Source organism: Condylura cristata, unplaced genomic scaffold (genome assembly GCF_000260355.1).
Source record: "Condylura cristata isolate star-nosed mole 26May11 unplaced genomic scaffold, ConCri1.0 scaffold00033, whole genome shotgun sequence".
NCBI lineage: Eukaryota > Metazoa > Chordata > Mammalia > Eulipotyphla > Talpidae > Condylura > Condylura cristata.
The window spans coordinates 665882-688217 of NW_004567134.1; the positions used below are offsets into that span (position 1 = coordinate 665882).

A 22336-nucleotide genomic window follows, 5' to 3' on the forward strand; every position below is an offset into this window, starting at 1 on the left:
TATATATAAAAGCATTCACATCTAAATACTTTCATGCAGTGTTGTAGCCAAACCACACTCCTACACCAGATCAATGTGTCCATTTGATAAATTATAGGAATGCTCTAAAAGACTGCCAGATAACCATGCACTGAAGAAATATTCGAGACTGAGTTGTGGAGCAGATCAGTATAAAATACATTTCCTGCCACCATATCCACTGTTCACCATGTTTCAAAGAGCTCTCCAGCTCACTCTCAACTCCTTCCTCAGTTTGGTGTTAAGTAGATCATCTCTCCTGGGCAAATAAATGAAGGAATCAAAGACAACATTCCTAACCCCTGTCACCTCTGCCACTGGGATTCACTGACTTTTTTTTTTTTTTTAATTTTTCTCTTGGTCTTTCAGGATTGTTTAGTTATTAAGTTGGTGAAAAGTAGGTTGAAGCATTTATTCCTTTTGGTTCAGGGAATTCAGATGAGAAACACAAGATAAAAATGTTGGTGAATGCCAATTGTCCTGATAACCCTTGACACTAGAAGACTGTGAATTAATAGAGGTAATATAAGAAGTGCCCAAACAAATTAAACATTCTCTGGGTTGCTTTGTATCTGAGGTTTTCACCAACTCATATACCATGTTGAGGTTTTTTTATTGTCTACAGATGGTCACTTGTAAATTGGAAATGTCTTATCTAAAAAGTTATAATTTGCATGAGTTTTTGGAAAACTCGGCTTAATGTGAAGTAGAGCCAATGGGGTAGTTCAAAACAGTAACTTTGGAAGGATACAAGGAAAAGATGACAGACTGAATAGGACAAAATAATAGTATATATGCATCTGTATTAATAGCCCACATGGGGAGCCTCCCTGGTGGCACAAGGGGCTGAGTCTCAGCACAATGAAGCTATTGGCAGCCACTGCAGCTCAAGTTCAATTGCCACAGGGAGCTAAGTCCCATGGTAGAGCACACCTCTACCGTGTGGCCCACTTCTCCCCTCAGCAGTGCATTTCAGTAGATCTGTTCTGTTCCTATTCTATCTCTGGTCCCTCATACCTCTGGCCTACGCTAAAGCTATTGTATGCATAAATAAATAAATCTTGAAAAATAAAGAGTCCATGTGGGACATAATATTTTTAGGTAGAAAGAAGGGAATGCAAAATGGAAAAATTAAATTTTCCACACAGATTTCAAAAATATGCATACTTTATCAATGCTGGAAGGGATTTTTATTTGGTAGTAACACATTACTTACATTATCCAATCACAATAGGAGGAAATCACAAAGAATATGTTCATTATCTAAAGCTGAATAATTTCCCCAGGACTTCTTTGGATTATAAAACACAGCATAGTAACAAAACTATAGGGATTTAACTAGAAGTTTCTTTTAAGAAAATTTTCTGCACTAAACTAAAACAAATGTTTAGACGAAACTTTATATAATGAATTTTAAACCTCAGAATACGAGTCTGTCATAAATATTTTCCTGTTATACATACAAACACATATGTATATGCAAACATACAGGCATACCAACATACACATATAACAACACAAGTATAATGACATACAACTAAATGCATTAACATATATCATTAAAAATACATAAGGTAGACATATGTTACATGAAGTTACTCTCATTTGTTTCAAATCAATAGTAGAAATTGAGACAGATTGGGGATAATTCTACTTGCCTTACAGAAATTTTTGACTTGTTTTCTTTTAGTCAGTAGGTAATATTTGAAAACCATATATCTGATAAAGGATTAAAAGGAACTCATACAACTCCATACCCAACAAATATCAGAAAAGAAAATCCTATTAAAAACAGCAAACAACTGGAATAGACATTTTTCTGAGGAAGACGTGCAAGTGGCCAACAGGCATATGACAAAGAGATCATCATCAATAATCATTCATCATCAGGGGAATGCAAGTCAAAATCACACACCTGTTAGAATGCTACCATAGATATGAACAGAATGGAGTCTGCTGCAATATAATTTGATACAGCACAAAGAAAAAGTATGGAGATATCTTAAATGCTAGAAATAGAACTGCTTCATGATATAGCAATACAAGTTTAGGCCTCCAACCAAAGGAAATTAAATCAGCCCCTTGAAGACATACCTGCACCCCAAAATTCACCCCTTCATTTTCACAATCTCCAAGACAAGGCAACAACATAAATGTTCACTGATGGGTGCATGAATTAAGAGAGATATAGTCAGTACAAAGGAATTTTATTCTGCCATAACACAGAGAGTAACTGTCATTTGTAATAACAGGGATGAATAAGGAGTGAATATGCTAAGTGAAATAATCCAGGTACAGAAAGAAAAAAAAAATAGTGTGATCTCATATATGGAATTTTTCAGTCAAGGATGTAGAAAAAGAGTAGAAAGAATTAAGAGGTAAAAAACAGTCATTAGGATGTTGGTCAAAGGATACAAAGTTGCTGGAGGAATGTCTAGAAATATGTGTCAGTATGATGATTATAGGCAGTGATATTAAATATTGGAAATTTCCTAAGAAAATAAATTTCATCACACATGCACACACACACATACTTCAACCATATAAGAAGATGGACTATAGTAATATGTTAATGATGCATTTGTAAGTAAAATCATCATGTTGGATACCTCACATACATATAATTTTCACCAGAAAAATTGAAGACTTTCATCTAGCCATATCATTCTGAAATTCACCAACTCTGTTATGAAAAGATATAATCATAATTCCTTTATACCTTATACATGCAATTAATTCCTCATTTTTAACCCTTATGAATCACAAATATTTCATGAGCACCCTTAATAAACTTTCAGCCACCATGTTTGAACAGTATTTTTAATACCAAAGCTCTAAATTCTAGCTCATATAATTTTCTAGTTTGGAAAAATATTTCTTATCTTTCATTTATTTCTTCAATAGCAGGCTATAATAGTCACTTTAATTTTGTATTGCAATGAAAATGACCCAAAGACATAAATTTCAATGTGTCTGACAGAGTAGTCCCAGGGAATTTTGCTCCCTGATTTCATTTAGTGAAATCTCAAATATGATTCTTTTTCACTTCATACTTAAACCTAGAGCCCAGTATGTTCTTTAAAATTGTTTCCCCAAAATCTTTTGTTTTAGCTTTTGCCTTTCCTATAGTACACAAAGGCTCAGAAAGCCAACAGTTATGATTTCTGCAGTTTATGCTTCTTATTTTTTGTTGAAAGAAGTTATATTTTTTTTCAAAAGATGATCACAAATACAGATTTATCAACATGCAGGTATGATTTAAGCTGAATTACCAACAGGTCTATAATTAAATAAAATGAGCTGTTCTTTTCTTAAGAGAAGTAGCATAAATTAAATAGAAACCTTGCTCTATTCTCTTATCCCACACTGCAAATAGGAAAATATTCCTGTATTTTTAAATAATCATATGAAATAGAGACCTTATATCACCAATATGTTTTGGGCAAAGAGACATTTGAAGTCACAGTCACTTGCAAAATTGTAACAAATGATCATTCATCTTTTAAATTCAAATTTTTTTTTTTTCCGGCGTATATCTAAATCCCCCTTTTTTTTTTTTTTTTTTTGCTTTCCAGACTGCTCAAATTTCTTTACTAAGGAAAAAAAAAAAAAAAACTTTAGTACTTTAATAGCATTATGAGTAAGCAACAGGTCTTTAGGAAACACAACAAACATCAAATCAAGTGGCAATTAACCATGCCTTACACAAATATGGCTTGCGATGCTTTCAAACACCAAAGAAGCAAGCAGCTTTAGGGTTTTTTTTTCCCCTTGATCTCTTTGAACTTGTAAAACAACATTACAAAGGGAACAACAGAACAAAGGGTGAGCAAAGAGGTATTCCCCCATTCCAGAACCTATCTAAGTTAATTTGAATGAACTCTACCACCTGCCTCTGTGACAGAATGTGCTTTTCCTCAAAGACATCAGGTCCAAAGGCTTGAAATCCCAAAGGGCTATCCTACAGCCAAGACCAAAATGTATGAAAGAAGGATCTTTTGAGTACTGATGGTTTTTTGCTATTGACTAAGTGTGTCTCAACACACCTGTCAGTTCATGAAATAAACATTTCTTGGACACTTAAAATGTGCTCAAAATTGCATTAAATTATGGGAGATATGTAGGCAACCTAGCCAATATGGTTCCAAGGCCATAGAAGAATTGATCTGTAGCATGTGCCAGGTACATTACAAACAGGTAATTTTGGGGGGTGGGGGAAAGACTTCTTTTTTCATCTTCAGTATAAATAACCACAGTGGATAGTCAAGGAAACAGATGTTTAGAAAGGTTAGGTAACTTCCACAAAACAGAGTATTTTCTCAGTATAGACTTCAATTAGAAAATCCTTGAAAAACTGTTTCTTATTTGAAAAAGACGTTAATTTGAAATGTGTATGTGTAAGGATATTGATGTATGTTATTGCAAATTTCCATAAATGCTATGAACTGAAAATACACATACTAATTTTACATGCACACTAATTTATTGTATTTGTTATAGCAAATACAATACTAAAAGCAAATACTACAAACACTGCATACATATAAAGCCACAAAACACTTGTGAAAACTGTCTAGCCCTCTCTCTCCCAAAACATAGATGTTATTTGGATCTGAATTTATTTGAAATATTCTCAAAGTTAACCCTGTATCTTTACCATCATCCCCTCTCAAATAGTTTTGATATTGAAAATAATAGGTTTAGAAGGATCGTATTTCACGATGGAAACAGTGTTAGTGATGGTGTCTTGTTATGTTGGAGGAAGCCATCACAGTTGTCTAGCCCTGTCTATCACACTATACAAACTGGGATTTTCTCAAAAGAGGATCCAGATGTTGATTCCAGATTAAAAGCTACCTGTAATACATGTCTGGGTAAACTTGATACCCTGTGGAAAGTGACCCAAGTTACTGTACAAATTAATCATTTTGGAAATGAAAACAAAGGTCAGTAGCATGACTGGTGATAAAATGAAGAGTGGACTAACACAAAATTCACAGAAGTAGTTCCCGAAACTATCACATGCCCTAGAAAATGCAGTGAGTAGTTCATGTAAACTGTTTCTCTCCCTGTCCCATCCCCTCTCACCTAATTTCATTATTTGAAAATTGAATAAATGTGTTTTTCAGGTCATTTTGCTTCATGGGCTTCTTGTTCAACAGACTGTGAGCCCACCTGGGGGAAGTCACTATTCCTCTCAAAATGGAATTCCTCAGACTCATAAATTTCACAGAACATTTCTTTTCGTTTGCATTGATTTTGAGAAACAAGATACTGAGAAAGAAGATATCCATGGCGGCTAGTTTCTTACTATTCCTGCTTTGTGTCTATCTGGAGCAGCTTAGAATGCATGTGCTAGTTTCTGGAAACCAAACAGTCCCATGGACACATCTACATTCTCCCCGGGAGTGTGTCACAGTCATTTACTAGTTGACACATAGGTGGGGGCTGCCTCAGACCCTGTAATGACTCTATGTAAAGATATGACAATGTATGAAACTTTCCCTCCCTCCAGGATTAAATTCAGAATTCCACATTGGCTCATTTGCTACAGAAATACTTCCTGTGAAAGAAAAGGGGAGAAAATTCAATAACAAATAAAAGTGATGGATTTGAAACTTGTCTAAGCGTATCAGCTCACATTTACTACACTGGGGATACTGCCCCTGGTGGCGCAGTGGGTTGGAGCTCTGAACTACGAAGCTAAGACAAGCCCAGGCAGCTTCAATGAGAGTTCGATCCCCCAACCTGGAGGTGATCCACATGGCACAGCAGACCTCTCCTGACTCGCCTGCTTCTTTCCTCAGCAGTGTACTTTGTCAATCAGCCTCTTCTGCTCCCCACTCTGTTTCTGGTGAATCCTTTCTGCACCTCTAGCTTATGCTCGATTTTTGTCTAAGCCGCTGCTCACCTCAGCAATGTATTTTAGTAGATCTGCCTATTCTGTACCCCCTCCTCTCTCCACAGTGAATCCTCTCAACCCCCACACTGGCCTGTACCCTAGTGGTTATATGCATAAATAAATCTTTAAAAAATAAAGAACATGGGTCTTTCCTGGTGGTGCAATGGGTTAAAGCATAATGCTACAAAGCTGTCTGTAGCCACTACAGCATGAGCTCAAGTTCCAGTCAACTTTAGGGAGCTGACTCACTTGGCACAGAAGACCTCTCCTGACCCACCTGCTGCTCCCCTCAGCAGTGTGTTTCATTAATCTGCCTGTTCTGCTCCCCACTTTATCTCTGATGAATCTCTCAGCCACCACCTCTGGCCTGCACTCTAATTCTTGTATGCATAAATAAGTAAATATTTTAAAAAATAATGAATATTATTCATGGATAATTTCAACACTTTTGGTGGGTTATTCAGCTCTGATTCTACAAGTTCAATGAAACATGAAGGACAACATAAGCTTCCACAGATATAATCCAACTGGCCCATGACACAAGGCAGAATGGAGTATTTCAGACTTTCAGAAGTTGGTGTGCTTGGCACATGCTAACTACTCTCAGATCCTATGGCTGCTAGGCATGGAAACTTTCTATGGCATATCCGTTACTCATTCCCTGCTCTTTCAATACAGAGCCTGTCAGAAAAATGGCAAGGTGGGGGTGGCATGGGTGTGGGGGGGCAGAGCTAGAGGAAGCCCAACTTAAAAGCAGGAAAAGGCAGAGAAAAGTCAATTCAGTGACAATTTACACTTCTTTTTCAATGGCTTCCTTGATTTAATTTTCCTGACTTTTTAAATTAGCAAATACAATGGACCCAGGAGGAAAACACATGGGTAACAGAAAAACAGAAAAACAAAGCTGTGTAAATCTCTGTGCCTCGTACAATAGCTTTTATTTGGCCCTTGTTTTTGAGGATCTGAATGAACTGTGGTCTGTTTTTCATTACTGTCCATCTGGAGCTGTCGCCTGCTTTGTTCAGTAATTTCTGGTCATTTTGGCCTGACGGTGACTGTTTTGTTTTATGTTGCCATATTTACAGAATGAAAACTGCAGGCACAGTCACCACCCAAGGAAGAACCATCTTGAAAACAGGTTATGTTGAAAGAGTTCCCCATGACCCTTCTGGAAGGGAGACTGCGTACGTCAGGCCAGCCCACTGTACCTAGCAGGGTGTGGGTGGGTTGGGGGGAGGGAACAAAAACCTTCCTTTCACACACACAGACACAGCCAATGTCTGTTGGGTTGATACAGCACAGTTAAGTCTTTTCATCTCAAAGGAAGTGACTAGAACTGTACTTTCCTCGACCTCACTGAGCACTAATTGGCATACAACATGCAGCATGCACAGCATCAGAAACTGAGTTCATACCATATCTTTGGAAGCAAAAATAAATCTAGTCCTTCTAGTACTGAGTTTTAATTGCAAAGCCTTCATCTGGAGGAAACATTGGCAAATGATTCAGAAGTAAGCGTCTCTGAGAAGACAAAGTCCACTGTATGTTCTCCTATGGTTGCCTTGATGATCTGAGTGATTTTTCTTGGAAAAATAGACCTCATTCATCCTTTCACTTTCTTGTCTTTAGAAACCAGTGGTCAAGAAGGACTCAACTTTTGCCTATCACTAAAAGAGTTGAAATAGAACACTCTCTCCTAATTAATTCATTGTCATTTTCATCAGACTTTAACAAAAACAAAAAAATAAAAGAAATATATAGTCACATGCAATTCAGGTTTTGTAGAAAGAACAACCAAATTATAACTGGAGCCAGCTCAATTTTTCCCAGAAGTGATTTTTTTTTTTTTTTTTTTTTTACTTTTTGTTGTCTGGAAAGACAACCTAATTGATTTGGAGATATGTCAAGATAATAATCTATCATCCCTTTTTCCACCACTTTCACAAAAATATTTTTATGTCCTGTGTCATGACCCAGCTTTGTTCTTATACGTCCCTCAAGATTTGATCTGCAGCTGCTTACTAATGTGTCCCATCCCAGGACCTGCTGACAAGTTATCCTGTGTGGCTCTTAGCTACTCTCTCAATTGCAGTCACCCAGTGCTAGGCTTTCCTGTAGCTTCCCCTTTTGACACCCCCATTTGGGTGTTCTGTCCTGGCCACTAACCAGCATGTCCGAAACATCATGAGTGACCCCTCCCCCAACCTAGCAACACCACATCTGGGTTTCTGACCTTAGAAAGGCACATCCATCTTTCCCAATGACATCACGCACCTTTAGGCTTCATTGTGTGCATCTATTTTACCTCTACAGAAAATATTCAATTTTACCCTTGAAAATTAAAAAAAAGTCTCATGGTATTCCCCTTTTACTCTCTCTGCTAATGATGGGTGACTCTTTTCATTTTGCTCGTAAATATGAATTTCAATTGTACAGTGTATTTTTCTCCCTCAGTTTTCTCCCCTTTGCAATTGACTTTTACTTTTGTCACAATCACTTTTCCAAAATACAAAATCATATGGTATCTGTCAAAAACAAAAACAAAAACAAAAAAACTATGAGAGGTTGTACATAGAAATGAGTTTAAAGTATCTAGGATAAGTTTTCAAAAGCCTCCACATTTTGAACTCTTCTTTTTACCAATATTGATATCTGTGCATTTTTCTATTTTAGTTATATGGGTCTGCTCAATTATAATCTAAAATTCTTTCTCCTGAATGTCAAATTTCTCCAAACCCATTCATTCTCCTTCATCTCATAAACATGGATAACCAATAAAAATTGCCCATATTCTGCCCTGCCACTATTTTGTGGATACTGTAGGCAATAGGTAGCTCTGTTATACTTTTATGTTAGGGTAACATGTTGATCCTGATAAATATAGTAGGCTTAACTGATTTTGTTGAAGAAATCCTGTCATTCTTGTTCTTGGCGACTTCTACCTCAACTAAGAATGAACTGTCAGTTAACAGAAACCATTATTCTTTGTCTTATTGTATCTAAGAGCTTAGAACATGTTCTAGTGTATAAGAGATGCAAAAAAAGCTTTTTTGTTTTTATTGTTACTGAATGGAATGTCACTATCATTATCCAAAGGGGTTAGGAAATACAGAGAGTATATGATTGTTAATTCCTAGAAGTTGTGGGTATTTTCAAGTATTTGAAATAGGGACAGTGCTTTAAACAATATTGGCTCTACCAAATTAATTAATTGCAGTGTTATGACAAAGATTGTATTAGAGCTACAGAAGGTAACATATGTTATACAAGCATTCCAATTTCCCAGTAAAAACTGACTCATTCAAGAGACCATATAGAGTTCACAAAAGAGTTCACAAATAACCCTTAAAAGAAAATGGGATTCCCAGACATGAAGAAACGTGAGCCACAGATATTGGCAAAAGCTTTAGAAATATTTCCAGGAAAAAAAAAAGAAGAAGAAGATGAAGAAGAAGAAGGCTTCATAAGATGGCAACTATGAGATCCTGTAAGATGCTGAGAGCAGATGCTTGGACTCAAGCGTCAGTCAACTCATTCCTAGTCAACCTATGTTGCTAAAGCTTTAAAGAACAGAGAGATTAAAATGTGTTTTGCATGGACAAGTTTTCCCCAGAGTTCCTCATTTTTATATAGAAAATCAATTTGCATCACTGATGATATCATTCAAATCAGACAACCCAGAGTTGTTAGGAGATAATTTAGTTTTATGCCGAAGCAATTTGATACTTGTTCTGATTTGTGATTTTCATTTTGTTTGTTAATGAAAAAAATTAATGAGCAATGTTACCAGAAATACAACTCCTCAATGCCACAGCATTATTAAAGACGCCAGCCATATACTGTACATAGTGATCTCTGTGCAGCTGGAGCCTGGTCCTCTTCCAGGCAGGAGCCATCAACCCACAAGCACAGGTAAGAGCTTCAAGACTAGGTGATGTACACTTACCTTTGCACTGATTTGTGTTTTTGTCAAGGATTGCCTTTGTGGATACAATTTTTCCATACCTGAAAGAGAGACAGGAAAAAAAAAATCAATGTTATTGTACCCAATGAAGACATTCAAAATACCTTAATGAGCATTGGTACACACACAATTGAGCAGCAATAAACCAAGAAAACAAGCTCCGACTCCCATTTCACACCTGGATGATCTCTTTTCACCAGTTCTTCTTTATAACACAAGAATGTGCTTCCCTATGTAATCACTGGGCTGAGCCTTCAAAAATAAATTTGTCAGGTTGTCATTGGTGGCTGAAAGGGGATTGCAGGGGATAGTGATCAAAGTAAACCACACTCCGTGGATTCAGGGAAAAAGACATGGGCCTTGGTGCCGCGTGGAACAGGGCTGGCGTCCTGCTCTAGAGTTGACTTAGTGCTGAGACCTGGACCAGTTTAATGTGCCTTCTCCTCGTCAGGTCTTGGCATCTGAAAGAATGAGAATTGTAATACTCACCTCTCAGTATTTGGAGAGGTGGAAATGAAATTTTGATATTGCTTTGCAGTGCTCCTAGGATAAAGGGGACTTAGTATTTTCGCCACTAAAATTTATATACTATTGTCCATTAATGGAGGATAAGGACTGTATTTTTATTGTTACCATCTGGCACCATAGGTAATAGAAATGCATTCTTTATTTACTATAAATAAATGCATGAGTGGCTCTACCCTATGCTACTTGATCTATAAAGCTTTTACCATAAATATCAATAGTGACCAAAAATATATTCAGTATTATATCTCTTGTACAAGTTCCAGTCTAAGTTTGGATTTTTAAAGAGATGGGAATTGAAATTTAATTTCTTTGGGCTGGTTTCCTAGGTTATAAAATGATGGAGCTGAAAGATGATTTTTAAAACCCTTTTCTTTCAAAGTTATGATTCTGAACAAGTATAAGAATGTACGCAAATATTAAACAGCCTATGTATTGAAAAACAAGCTTTATTATCACCAATGTTTCTCTTACATTTGTAATCAAGTTTTGTCATTAATTCTTTGGAGAATTTTGGTGATCATCAGCTAAAATTCTAGTATTGATAATGACATACTACTAGAAATGCCTTTGCCAGGTTTTTTTTCCAGGCCTTTTGACTTAAATTGAACTGAGGGCCCTCTAGAAATGACAGAATTAAGGAAATTTACAATGTTATTCCATCTATAGCCTTGAAAATCATTCTAGGAGGAGCTGAGCTATTGGTATGTCGTAAGGGAAATTATATATATATATATTAATTAAACATGGTTTTTATCTGTTAATCAGATTAAGGGGTCTGAGATAATTCCCACCAGTGACCAAGGAAAAAAAACCTCTCTTGTTAACTTTATTCAAAATTGGATGGAGCTGGTTAATACTGATTGAGCACGTTTCACCAGATTCTTGTAACGTCAGAACCACTTCATTTCCTGTGCTATTATAATGTAACTCCACAGTCAACTACATTCCACAGATATAAAAGGTATAGTCTAAAAGACCAGTCACTTGATCAAAAATCAAATCATTTGTGAAAGCAATATCTAGGACTAAAATGTGGTACTTTTAACTTTGGTGCACTGGTTAACTATAATATTCTGCCTCTAAAATAGAGAATGAGAGCTATCAAATCCTGTAGTTCAAACAGCTTCCATGTCTTTGCCAACCCAGGTATTATGCTCCAGGCAATGAAGTCAAAGTTAAAAAAAAATACATAATTGGCTACAACTTCTATAACTCAAATTCCAATATGGTTTGGGTATATTTGGTTGAGAAAGTCTTGCTCTTTACTTCAGTTCATCATCTGTAATGGTATAAATCAATTCACTTAAATATTGATTACTTAAAATTATGTACATCTACTTATAAATATATGGAATCATGATATCAGCATCTAACTCAGAGTTATTGACTAGGATAGAATGTCTGCTCAGCAAATATTAGCTCTTTTCCAATTACTCTCTTCTGCTCTCTGCTATATAAGTGTCTCCAATCCTAGGCATTTTCTGAACTAGATAAGAGGTGAAAGGGATAAAGATTCTGTTCCAAATAACAATGGAAACATTACAAGTTAGTTTGTCAAAATCTTCCACTTAAGACATCTTGCAAGTAACATTGTTTGCTAAAATGATAATTTATATTTATTATTTCTATAGTCATTTCACTATTTTCTTACTGTACTTAATCATACAGGTACCCATAAGTTCAAAGCCACTTTTCTTATTATTTTACACTACCAAAATATCTATTACCATACAAGTACACTTCCTTTATCCTTCAACCATCCTCACTGCCTAACACACACATTCAGCTTTACTTTTAAGACTATTTCATCTCAAGAATTTCTCTTTGAGGAAAATAACCAGTAAAATAACATAATATTTGAGCAGCCCAAGGTGCCCATAATTGTATACATTAACTACAGCAACACCTGCTAATTTAATCCAGACCAATAGGCATTTCCAAACTATGTATCTTAGAGAAGACAAAAAAGGAGGAAATTTTTGATGCAACTTCTTTTTCCACACACAGCATTATCATAATAGATGAGAACCAAAACCAGAGAACAATTTAGATCATTTATAACCATGTCATGTCAGGCCCACAAACCCTTAAGACAAAAATCCTTCTTGATTGGTTTTTCAAGCTACTCTTGAAATTTTGTATAAGAAACTCCTAAATTAAAACTTTAGTTCTTTATTTTAAAAGGAAATTAGGGTCTCAAAGTAAAGTATCAGCACTATCACTGCAATTGCCTGAATTCACTCCCCGGCCAGGGAGGTGACCCACATGGCTCAGCAGACCGCTCCTGTCTTTCTTGCTCCCCTCAGCAATGTATTTCAGTAGATCTGGCTGTTCTGCTCCCCACTCTGTCTCTGGTAAATCCTGTCACGCCCCCTGCACCTCTGGCCTACACCCTCATTTTTGTATGCATTCATAAAAAACAAAAGGAGGAAATTAAATATGACTGAATCTCATAGTGAATTACACTTCACAACAAGCCTCTAAACCTCCAGTGTACATGATGTCTTATGGTGTCACTCTAACAAGGGTGCCCTCGTCTTCTTTAAATGTAGTAAAAACAATACCTATCGTTTTTATAGCAAACTAAAAATAAAAGTAAAATGTTTCATTATGGAAAGCATTTGAATATTTTGGCAGGTAACTTTTTTTCTAACATAGAAATATTATTTTTCTCCAGAAAGCATTCCAACTAGAAATGGAACATCATACACACGCCCATACCCCAAAGCAAATTATGTTGTTTCTTCACTTCCCTTTTCCTATTTACAGTCTGGTTGAGACTTTCCAATCGTGCACACCACAGAGTTATGGAGCACAACTCGACTTGATTCAGCCTTCACTATGACCAGGGTGATTTCATCTCTTGGCTCACTTCCAACATTCTGCACTCACAATGATTTTGCAATACTGGAAATGCTTTGAACAGCAAGAGAAGGTTCTTAACTTTCCATTCATTTCTGAACTCTCATGAGAGCAAACAGGTAGTTCCTGTGTGATTGAATCAGTGTTCCCCATGTGTGGCAAAGTCAACAACCAACAGAGGTGAGCACAATTGTCATTTTATATTAAAGACCCAGCCACCATGAGCACACCACCTGTAAAAACTCATGTGTGGTTTCTCTTCCTGGAGTTTATCAAAGTGTATGTGTAGATTGGAGTAAAACAAACAAACAAACAAAACTACCTACACTAAATATAAGGTTTTTATACATCATGAAGGAAAAAACATAAAATATTTGTGAGGGAAAGGTATTCCAAAACTAAGTGATCTAAATTATTTACTCTTCCCCTTCTTAGGATTTAGATTCAGTCCTTAAAAGTTTCTCTGTATGGGGCCTGTTCTGATGGCACAGTGGGTTAAAGCACAGCCCCTGGGCCCTCCCTGGTGGCGCAGAGGGTTAAAGCACAGCACTGAGAATCTAAAGCCGCTTCCGCATAAGTTCGATTCCCACCTGCCCTGGAGGTGACCACATGGCGTGGCAGACCTCTCCTGACCCGCCCGCTGCTCCCCTCAGCAGTGTACTTCGTCGATCTGCCTGTTCTGCTCCCCACTCTGTCTCTGGTGAAGCCTCTCACTGCCCCTGAGCCTCTGGCCTGTACCCCAGTTCTGTATGCACAAATAAATAAATCTTTAAAAAAAAAAAAAAAAAAAGCACAGCCCTTTGAAGCTAGCCACAGCCATTTCATGAGTTTGATTCCCATCGGGGAGGTGACCACATGGCGTGGCAGACCTCTCCTGACCCGCCTGCTGCTACCCTCAGCAGTAGACTTTGTCGATCTGCCTGTTCTGATCCTTATTGTGTCTCTGGGGAATCTCTCACCACCCCTGCACCTCTGGCCTGTATTCCAGTTCTGTGTGCATAAATAAAATCTTTTAAAAAAAAAAGTTTCTCTGTATGAGATCCATGAAAGGAAAGCAAATTCTGGCATTAGAAAACATATGTGGCTAAATTGCTGAATAATGTGCACAGATAGACACCTAAGTACTGGCCCCAGGTGCCTGCTGGCTTCGAAAGCATACAGACAAATCCAGTTCACTGCAGTGTGCTTTTATTTCCTATAGCTAAGAAAGATAAAATAGTATACGTAGTTAACTTCCTTGGGGGTTTCAATTTCTTGAGAGTTACACATAAATGAAGTGAACAAAGTTTCTAGAATACTACTCTAAATGTGGGGTTTCAGAGCTTTTTCTATTCCACGTAAGAAGTTGCTAAAAGAGCATTGCTAATATATATATATATATATTTTTTTTTTTCAGCGTAGAACTGGGGTTTAGGACAGAGGGGTGGGGGTTGAGAGGATTCATCAGAGACATAGTGAGGAGCAGAGCTAGTAGATCCTCTAAAATACATTGCTGAAGGGAGCAGTGGGAGAGACAGGAGAGGTCTCCCGTGACTTAGGTGGGTCAGCTCCCTGGCCAGGATCGAACTCAGGCCTTGGCGGTGAGAGTACTGAGACTTAACCTGTAGGCCAACAGGGAGGCCCCTAGAATACTTTTTGACATAAAATTATTGCACCTCTGCATCATATCCACGCATTCACCAACTATACTAAGTGCCCATAGACTCGAAAAAGCCATGATCCAGTTAACATATTTTTTGTGTTTTAAGAATACTCCAAAACCCCTACCTACTCTATAATGACCAACTTCTACTTTTGGTCATCATAACTGAGCTTTATAAATTCTTATTTCATATTCCAACCCTTTAGAATGTTACCCTAGTTCATCTATACAAGATTTATATTTAATTTTTTAAGATGTAGATAATTCTTTCTGGTATGTATTCTTATTTATAAGTAGCATTTGTGTCAAACTTCCAATATATGGGTATTATACTTGATTATTTCAAATACAAGCCTACTTAAACTAATAACATTATTTCCCAAAGTTGAAGAGACAATAGAACTATCACAGGTCTACTTTTCTTGAATGACAAAGACATCAAATTAGTACTATCTTTGTATAAAGGTTTATTTTTAAATCCTATCACTGAATCACCCACTGAGTATAATTCAAAAAATACAGAGACTGAAAGTAAAGTCTCCACAGTCAATTAGCTCTCAGCCAATTCATTCTTATATGGCTTCACACTAGAAAATAGTATCGTACTTATTGAATTAACGAAACATTAGCAATTACGTGTGTTTGCTTACATCTAGATGACCCCTGTATACTTTGCCTTTTGGAATGTTAAGGGAGTACATAGGCCTTTAGGGACCCGCAAGACCTGCTGGGCTCTTCCATGAACTGTATCCCCTAGGCTTCATCCTGTTAATATTCCAAATATTAATAAGATCAGTCTACAAAAGAGACCAAGTCATACATAGCTGCCATGGGCTCAGTTAACCCCCTCAAATCCACGTGTACAAGTATTAACTACCAGTACTCAGACCACTAATTGAACTTTGAAGAGGTAATAAAGATAAAGCACAGTCCAAGGGACCCTGACCAAATATGCTCGTGTCCTAATAAGAAAAGTAGGTTAGGACCCACATAGGCATAGGTGATGACACAGGGAGAATGAGCTAGAGCTAGAGCAGAATAATAGAGGGCTCTGGAGTTGTCTAAAAGGATAAAGTCCACAGGGCAGGTCTGCAGGATGACACAGCAAATGGCGGCGGCCACACTGGGTGGTGCTGTACAATGGACAGCTCTCAGAGGTGACCCCAACACAGGGTGCCCGTTACCTGCTAACAGCACTCAGCAGCACTGGCCAGTGGTGCGGGCAGCAGCAGTTGCCAGGAGGCAGTGTCGGCAGCGGACGGTATCACCAGCTTTTTGGGAGTCGCTGGTCCACACCAACAACAAACAGCTCTCTGAGAAACCAGGCCCAGGGCCTTTGGTGTGCTGTTCAGACAATGTCAGAGGCAGGTGGGAGGCTGGTGTAGCTGGCCCAGACTCTGGGAAGCACTTCAGCTTCTCTTCTTTCTTTGGAAGCCAGGGACAGAGTCTCCGAATGTGTTTCTGAGTACCTCAAGCTGGCGCCTTTCCTACCTTTACAAGTCTGATTGGACCGCTTTCAATCCTGTGGCTGATTGGACCATTAACCAATCAACTCATAGCTCCCGCCTGATGGGCCCATTCCAAGATCCAGGCCCTAACCCCACGGGCATCTCTACTGGCTACAGCTGGAGGAGCCGTAGCAATGAGGCTGGCCAATGGGGCCCCATGCTCTTCCCTTGAGCCCTGAGCCAGGGCTGCACACCCCATATGGTCTCAGAGCTGGGAGACTACCACAGCCCACCATCACTGCTGGCCTCTGCCTTCAGCCTGAGCCCCCATAAAATGCCCATTATTCACTGTCACTTGCACTACCCATAAGCCGCCCTCTGGGGCCAAGAGCGGGAACCCCAAGGGGATTCAGGGGTTTCCAGTTACAATGGAAATGTTGTGTGTGCATCCTAGGTATTAAAAAAGATATCTAAACAATGCATGTTTCTTTATTTTAGGCCAGTGTAATTTATTATTTAGTAAATTACAGTTATAATGCTATAAATATGTACAACAGAATCTTAAGGCTGTGATGCAGCATTTATAATCTAACCCTAGGGAATGTTCTTAAAAGTTAAGGTACACTCGGATCTTCTGGAGGGTGTTAACACAGGCTGCTTGGCCTTGCTCCCAGAGTCACTGAATCAGTAGGGATGACATGGGTCTGGAGAATCTGCACTTCTAACAACCCAGGTGATGCGGATAGCGTTTTAGGAACCACCACTTTGGGAGAATAACACAAACAACAAAGCATGTGTGGTTTGCTCGTTTCAAGACCCCAGAGACAAAGGGGTCTTTTACAGACATGGAAAACTACTTCAAAAATGTAAGCATTTGTTTTTGTTCAAATAATATTCCATGTTATAAAACATAGACTACACTTTCTTTTTTTTTTTTTTCAGAGTTTTGGTTCATTGATATTTTTCCTGTAGGCACAATTATACCAAGTTACAACTAAAATATAGGTGCTTTATTTTCTGTTCTTTTCTTTTTTTCATTTATTTGTTTAGAAATAAAATACAAAGGAAACATCTAGGCAGTGTCTGTAACTGTCTTCTCCATCTGAAATAACTGGTTGCTAATTAGTAGTTTGATTGTGTTACAGTGCTAATATGCTGGAAAAACTGGCAGGCAGATAATGATTAGTAACCGGTTAGTGTCTTGAAATAGGCACTTGCCCTTAGCATAGAGATGATGCAAACTGGAACAAGTATAGCAGACCAAAAATATATACTTTCAGATTCTAAAGCAAAACATTATAAAAATCACTGAGTCATTGGCTCTTTGCATTAGTATATTTTAGTTATATTTTTGTAGAGAATATATGACCTGCCAGTTAGTGAAAGCTTGTGGGAAGGGGATTTTCATGAAAACAGGGTTCAAAGACATAAATTATTGGCTACTCTCTACAACTGATCATACTTGATGGCAGCATGTTCAACACCCTTAACGATTTGGCCTGTTAATGCAGAAAAGAGAAAGGGACTTAGAATTAATTCATATAGACTGGAATCTGAATTCTACAACCCTATGGAGTGGAACAAATTGCTCAGCTCCTTGGCACCTCAATTTCCTGAGCTGTATAATGTGATTCTAAAACCTGACTTTTATAGTGAATATAAAGATGAAATAAAATAGCGAATGTTGAAACTATGAGTACTACACATAACATTGTCTTACTAATGCTTGCCTATGTCCTTACTATCTCTGCATTTGCTCTGTACCATAAAAATGATCATTTGGATCAAAGTGTCTCTTGATGATTGGATGAAGCCAGCATGTTCCAGACAGTTCCTTGCATTAGCTCTCATCCAGTTTCTAGTTTTTATTTAAGTCAAATCAGTTTCTTCTTCAACTCACCCAATTCCCCATGGCAATACTACACTATTTGTTCAGCCTGTTCAAAAGGTTCAGTCACTGCAATCCTACATCCACTAACTTTCCAGAGGTGGCTGTCTCTAAAGCTTCCATCAGAATCCACTGCTCCAGTTCAGTGCCCAGGGTCACCCAGTCTCTGTTTTCTCCTTTTCTGGATATCAACCAACAGTGATTGTCCTTGGTCTACACTGTCTTGACCTTGACATTCCTTGCTTCTCACTGTTGTTCATTCCTAGTTGATGCCTGGTTGATTGTGAATTGTTCCCACCTCAGTGCCACTTGTGTTCAAGAATAATCCAGGACGTTCAAGTGCCAATGTCTCTGTAAGTGGATTTCAGATTTGGGCGATTTTAAATACCTTTTATCTGAAGCAAAGTTGTCCTGTCCAGAAGTCATGGGTGTCCCCTTTAACGTCTAAGTCAGCTTTTATTTTATTTAGCTGACGCTTTTATAGCATTCCCCATGCATATATATCCACTCATGCTAATTGCTACAGGTGTTCCCAAGAGGTAGGCCCTATCATTAGCTGTCCTTTAAAGGAGGGCACTAAGACAGAGATGCTGAACTGCCCAAGGTCACATGACTGGGATGCAGCAAAAGCAGGTTTGTGTCCCAGGAAATCTGACCTCTGTATACACACTCCGTCATTACTCTGGCACTCTGCTTCTCAGCAAAGGTGCCTCCTGCTTCAAGAGAGCAGGCCGATGCTTCTCCTTTTCTCTCCGTCAGATCTCATTTATCAGATCCAGTGTCCTTTTTTCCACCTCTATCACCATGTTTCACTTTTTTGAAACTTACCCTTTGTTCCCCAGTGACAGGGATCTTTCCCCTAGATTCCCTTTGAACATTTACAGGGCCTTTGCTAGCAAATCACTGGCTATTTTCATGTTTCTCCTTGCTAGACATTTCTTAAATGCTCATGCTCACACTACTTCTTTCTTCCATTTGTTTCCAATTTTAGTTTAGCCTCTAAATACTGCCTTTTATCTATTAAGCCAGACTCTAAAAAAATAACTAGTAACTCTTAGTACGTAAAATAATGTTAATAAATAATATTAGAATCATCCTTGCTTTCTCTCTGTTTCTTGATCTTCCTGAAGTCCTGCATCTTAGAGCATTCTTCCCATGGGCCCTGAAACTACCCAAACTGGGTTATTATCCTTCTTCCTTGCAAACACAGTTTTCCTTTCTCTCAATGACTGTCCCTTCTCCTCCTTCATTGTTCTAAAAGAACTTGTACAAAAAGCTTAATCCTTAGCTCACTTGTGCTTTGATTTTACAATATCAATTAGATTTATAATCCCCCCAAGTAGCAAATGCCAGCATTATCTACATGACTTCTTATCATTGAGGGGTCACAACTTTAGAGTTTCTGATTCAGTTCATTGGGAATTAGGCAAAAGAATTTGAATATCTAATAAGTTCACGGTGAGGGCGATGTTGGTGGTAACACTATGAGAACCACAGCATGAGAAACCTTCTGTGTCATACTTCGAATTTCTATTTCTTTGTGTTTCTCCCATATGTCCTTCCATGTACCTGCCTTTACCTTCAAGCCTCTGTCCTGAATCTCCAATTAGAATTATTGTGTTCCTTTGCTTTGTTTCTCTCAATTTCACACATATTTCCCTTCTGACTTATTTTGCTTGGCAAAATCACCTCTATTACCATCCATGTTGCCTAAACAGATATACAGACCAGTGGAATAAAGCTAAGAAACCAGAAATAAGCACACTTATAGGGGGATTTAGGACAAGGACTAAAATGGAGAAAGGAAACTTACTCCATTTAAAAAAAAATTAAACTCCAATTTAAAAATGGAGTTGGATATCCAACATGCAAAGCAATGAAATAGATCACTATCTTGCACTGTAAAGAAAAATTAATTCAAACTGTAATCAAGATAGAAAACCATAAAATACATAGAAGTTGGCCCTCCCTGACAATGCAGCGGGTTAAAGCACAGCATTAAGAAGTTAAAGCCACTTTGCATGAGTTCGATCCATGCCAGCCCCGGAGGTGACCACATGGCATGGCAGACCTCTCTGGACCCGCCCGCTGCTCCCCTCAGCAGTGTACTTCATCAATCTGCCTGTTCTCCTCCCCGCTCTGTCTCTGGTGAAGCCTCTCACCCTCCACATCTCTGGCCTGTATGAATAAATAAATAAATCTTAAAAAAAAATACATAGAAGAAAACATAGAGAAAGACTCCTAGACATTGGCTTCAGAGATGTATTTGAGGACGTGAGTCCAAGAGCAAGAGGAAAAGAAGCAAACATAAAGAAAAGGGAGAATAGCTTCTTCACAGTGATGAAACTATCATTAAAGGAAACTGTCTCCTATACATGGGAGAAAATATTACACATCATGCATCTGACAAGTTAGCTTAGAGCCTTTATAACACAACCTGCAGGTCAAATAAAATCACACTTCTAGGCAGAATGAACCCGAGGCCAGTACCTTTGTGATTGTCACTGCTGGCGTCCAGTCTTGATTCATTTTCTAAGTTTGGTCCTTTCAGGGTATGCTGTATGTCATGTCTCCCATGTCAAAAAGCCCTTTCTCCCAAATCTGAATAGTTGTCATGCTTGAATCCTGAGTAATATCACCTAGCAACATTATTATTGTCAATGTTATTATTTTATAATGTTATGGTATTGCCTGTATCCCTTTATATGATACCTTAAAATCAGACTTGGGTTTTTCAGGAGTCTAGATAATAATTTATGTTTTGTTCATCCTCCAAGTATCTAGTATAAGGTTTAGTTCATAATGAATCTCTATAATGATATGTTGATTTGTATGTAATTATTGTCAACTTAATGACTCTTTGCAGATCAGAAATATCCACCAATCACCAGCCTATGTTTGTACACAAACATATACATATGTGTAAGCCATTAACTGAGCAAATTCTGTGTGCCAGTTACTATAAAGATTGCAGTAGATATTCAATATTTTATTGTATATTGCCACAAACACCTAATAAATTAATGTGACTGTCCTTTTTTAAGGTGAAAAATTGAAGTTCACATAGCTATAGAGTTAAATTGCTTGTATGAAAATTCAGAAGCATTTTGCTATAAAATATGTCCTCTTTTCTTGTTATCACACTGTTCTTTATGAGTGGTGACAAAATTGGATAAAGCCAGTCCCCTGCCAGGCCTGGGCCACACAACCATTTGTAAGTTGTAGATATTGGACATGATTAGTGCCCTAAAACAGAAAAGTGGAATTTATTGGAAACACTATAGCTGGATATCCATTACTGATGTTAGAGTGTATTTCTAACAAAACCTATCCTAAAATAAGCTTATGACTTAACAATATGCATAATATTCTAGCAAAACTATGAGCCTAATATCAACCGAATGCATAATGACAAACAGAGCTTTGTAGCAGAATTTATAATTGCTGTTTGGAGAAGACATCAAAGCTCAGATTCTGAAAATGCTTACCTTATCTATGACTCCATAGGATGGAGAGAACACCATCAAACGTTTACCCTATGCAACCATTATCAGGGTCATATTCAGTAGCAGTGGGATTTGGGTATTTAGAGCACCATCTTGATTTCTACTATATTTCCCCCAATACCCAAGCACTTAGTCGCAATATGTTCTTTGAAAAGTTTTGTGAGGCCCTGTGACTATCAAAGTAACAGTTCCCAATTACCCTCTGTGCTCTTTAGCTTCATGTTAAGCTCTGCCTGGATTCTCATTGACATTACCGTTGTTGTCAATGTTCCAACTCAACTGACATCTCTCAGAAGCTTCTCTTCTCCAAGAAGTTAATATTCCTTCTAGTTACATGTGAGAGAGCGTGAGAATAGTTCTGTTGATGAGCACACTGTAACATCAATGGTATCAATGACAAAATGCAACCTTGTATCCTGACTTTCTGTTTTGCATGCTTTGAAGCTTTCCTCTCCTAATTTTATGAATGAGTTCTTCCAGGGTGGGACTGAGACCTTGTTCATTGTATATCCCTTCCACTTGATCAATTAATGTTTGTTGGATAAATGAATAATGAGTGGATATCATCTTAAAACACA

General features: G+C 37.9%; 1 protein-coding gene across 8 annotated transcripts in view; it reads right to left on the reverse strand.

The window, feature by feature from the left end:
• RBMS3 (RNA binding motif, single stranded interacting protein 3) overlaps nucleotides 1-22336 on the reverse strand; it is a 900805-nt gene that overhangs the window by 422236 nt on the left and 456233 nt on the right. For all 8 annotated transcript variants that reach the window (XM_012732119.1, XM_004692264.2, XM_012732120.1 and 5 more), the window contains one exon: nucleotides 9867-9925. In XM_012732119.1, coding sequence (XP_012587573.1) covers nucleotides 9867-9925 — 59 coding nt within the window. The remainder of the gene's footprint in view (nucleotides 1-9866; nucleotides 9926-22336) is intronic.